This window comes from Montipora capricornis, chromosome 13 (genome assembly GCF_036669925.1).
Source record: "Montipora capricornis isolate CH-2021 chromosome 13, ASM3666992v2, whole genome shotgun sequence".
Lineage (NCBI taxonomy): Eukaryota > Metazoa > Cnidaria > Anthozoa > Scleractinia > Acroporidae > Montipora > Montipora capricornis.
Genome location: NC_090895.1, coordinates 29,044,479 through 29,047,410, shown reverse-complemented (window position 1 = coordinate 29,047,410; position 2,932 = coordinate 29,044,479). Strand labels below are relative to the sequence as shown.

General features: G+C 38.5%; 1 protein-coding gene across 1 annotated transcript in view; it reads right to left on the bottom strand.

The window, feature by feature from the left end:
* Window positions 1-2,276, bottom strand: part of LOC138030174 (glypican-4-like) — a 19,121-nt gene extending 16,845 nt beyond the window's left edge. Inside the window, exons 1-2 of the mRNA XM_068878060.1 lie at window positions 1,905-2,276; window positions 1,537-1,701 (exon numbers count right to left, since the gene is read on the bottom strand). Of these exons, the coding sequence (XP_068734161.1) occupies window positions 1,537-1,701; window positions 1,905-2,043 (304 nt within the window). The 5' untranslated portion in view covers window positions 2,044-2,276. The remainder of the gene's footprint in view (window positions 1-1,536; window positions 1,702-1,904) is intronic.
* Window positions 2,277-2,932: the final 656 nt, after the last annotated feature.

Here is a 2,932-nt window from a genome sequence, read left to right as displayed (position 1 = left end):
AGTAGGCACCGTTAAGAGGCATCAAAACCTGTAGGTTTCCATGGTATTTAATGATGGATAGCTCTAACCATGCTTCGAGCAACCCGGGCCAGACTGTTCACTTTCCAATCAGGGGTTTGTAACTAAAAACCGAGCCCAAAAACCCAGACTGGGAGCACTGTGTATTCTGTTTGCTTTCAATAACAAAGTACTTTAATAATAAACGAAAGCAAGATAAAAAAAGAAAAAGGCAAGATAAGAGGAAAGCGTAATAATTCTCAGAGTCAATATTGAGTTTGTTGTTAAGCTTAAATTACGAATCTGCAGAAAATGGTAACCATGGGAAATTTGTTTCCGACTTGAGAGTTTCAAATATCGTGTACGGTACACAACCGATTTACACAATAAGTTTTTTTGTGGCTGTTATTCGAAAAGGAACATTGAATTAAAAACAATCAAATAATTTAAAGTAAGATATGAACCATTCACATTGATGAAAATGCGTAGTACCCTGAGGCAACAAACTGTGATACACAAAAGTCGAAATCTAAATTTAACGTTCACTCGAAATCGTTATGTTTAGGCAAATAACCAGTGAAACAAAAATCTATTTTTATCGTCTTTGAATGATGGTATTTGATATACGACCCCGGCATTCTCTGATAATTTACAGTCCCCCATGTGGTTGGAAACTCGCTCTTGCACACTTAATAAATTGTTCACAGACCAAAATGATAAAGGGATTATTTCCTTTCACACAAAACGTGCTACACTACTGGAGACGAAAAATTCGTGAGTAATATCTGCAATAGAATATTGTCAGTAACTTAGGTACTTGGCGAAGACTCGGACTTCTTTAACGTGTATTTTTAAATGCACATTACAAATATTTTGTGCTTGACATCGAGTTTAAATGAAACTCCAGGTTGATACAAAAAAAGCCAAAAAAGGGTTTTTAAACAAGATGAACCTTTCGTGTAGGAGATTAACACCACAAAGCTTGTTTTCTCCGACATTCCGAAGACGAGATGTCAAGATAAAGTTTCAGATTGCAGCTCTCATTAAGACTTATTTGTTTTTCCTAATTTTGGGAAATATCTTTCGTCTCCATTCTGGTTTTCATGAGATCTAGAATCTGCAAGCTTGATTTCCCTCATGCCGATCACCGAAAAGTGAAAAAACGGTGTTTCCTTTTTACGTTCGTGAAAACGATCGAGAGCCACAAAATGTGCAAGCTTATAGAGGAGCGGAGCAGACTCATGTCTGTGGCTCCAGGCCGGCTTTAGCCGCAGGATTCAGAGACACGCATTTCGATGTTTACTTTTTAGTTTTGTTCAATTTCCTGTGAGCCAAACCCAATCGCCCTAAATTAGGAAAGATGACCCACGAAAAACATTCCCAACGAATCAAAGAACTGCCGAGTTTTGCGGGTCATCTGCGAAACGCTACACGAGGGAACCATTTCATTTCAGTCAGTACGTTCTCTTTTTTCACTCGCTGGTTAATTAAGTAGTCTTTTAACACTTGGAAGTTTGTACATTTCATAGAGAACCTTACCGTCAAATGTCTTTGCTTGCTCGTTTAAGAGAGCTCTTAGTTTCACAACTTTAGAGGACACTGCTTTATTGAAGTCACCCCTAGACAAAATAGTGAAGCGTTCCTCCATTTGTTGAGAACAGCACTGCTTGCCGTTGTCTTTTGGGCAAACACGCAAGTTATTTCCTAAAACACAAATCAAGTTGGAAATATTACAAGGCTTTAAAGCGAACTAATCTAAAACGTACCCCATGGCGCGAAGAAAGGTTTACTAAACGTAGGAATAACTGAGAAAGCCGCACGTTTCCACTAAACTTAAACCGCTCTCTTCTTCGGTATAGAAAAGTCACAGAGCATAGAAATCATAACCTCATAATCGTGCAACTTACCATCAACGGCCGACGAAGGGACTTCTTCTGTTAACCTTTTCGATCTGAAGGCGTTCTTGACCGTAGAACAAGACGGGTCTTGACCAAAAGATAAATAAGCACAAGCGAGCAAAGCAAGAAGTACACAGAAAGAAGCCATTGTTGAGCTCCCCTTCGATCAGTAGAAGCTCTCAAAATCAAAATCCCGACACCTCACACAATAGACCACTCCAAGCTTTAACCGCAACACACTGGCCTGAAATATTCACAGTTGAAATGTTCAATCGGTAGATGTTTGACTAATTCTTAACAGTAGGAAAGCAGTAAAACATCAATTGCCCTGCTGCGCGCTTCAAATGTGCGTTCGCACTAATTACACCGCTTGTTCTGGTTGACAACCTTGCACAATTGCACTGCCACTACGTAGGCATAGGCGGGGATTATGATACCACCAACCAATCAACATCCGAAAATCCACAAAGCCCTAAATTCCACAAATCACGCACTTCATTGAAATTCACGTCCACTTCTTACCAAAAAAATAATAAAATCTTCACAAAAGCTTCATGAATTCCAGTTCACGATCTTGATCGCGTGTTTAGAAATCCACTTTTGTCCACAGTTGAAGGAAATTTAGTTTATTTCTATGATAAATAGGTATTCAAAGTAGTCAAAGTATAAAGCACCAGATAACAAAAAAGCCTCTTGACAATTGCTGTACGTCGAGTCTTTTGTACAAATTAAAATTAAAAATGAACCATAAGACGCTTCTTCTGATTTAGGAGTTAAAAAGGCAATATAATAGGTCATAACAGAGCAAGGTGTAAATAACATTCGCTAATGTTCCGAATGTTTTCTTTCATATGTTCCTCGATACCACGTTCGTGTTTGAAAGCCTTTATAATTTCATTTGTCCGTGATGCACATATAATCTGCCTTTTGGGTTTCCTAATTTTACATATTCTTTCTAAAAAGTCGTAAGCCCCAGACTTTGATACGAGAAGATAAGTGCATTCTGGATGTTTTCAGCAATATGATACGCTGACGAC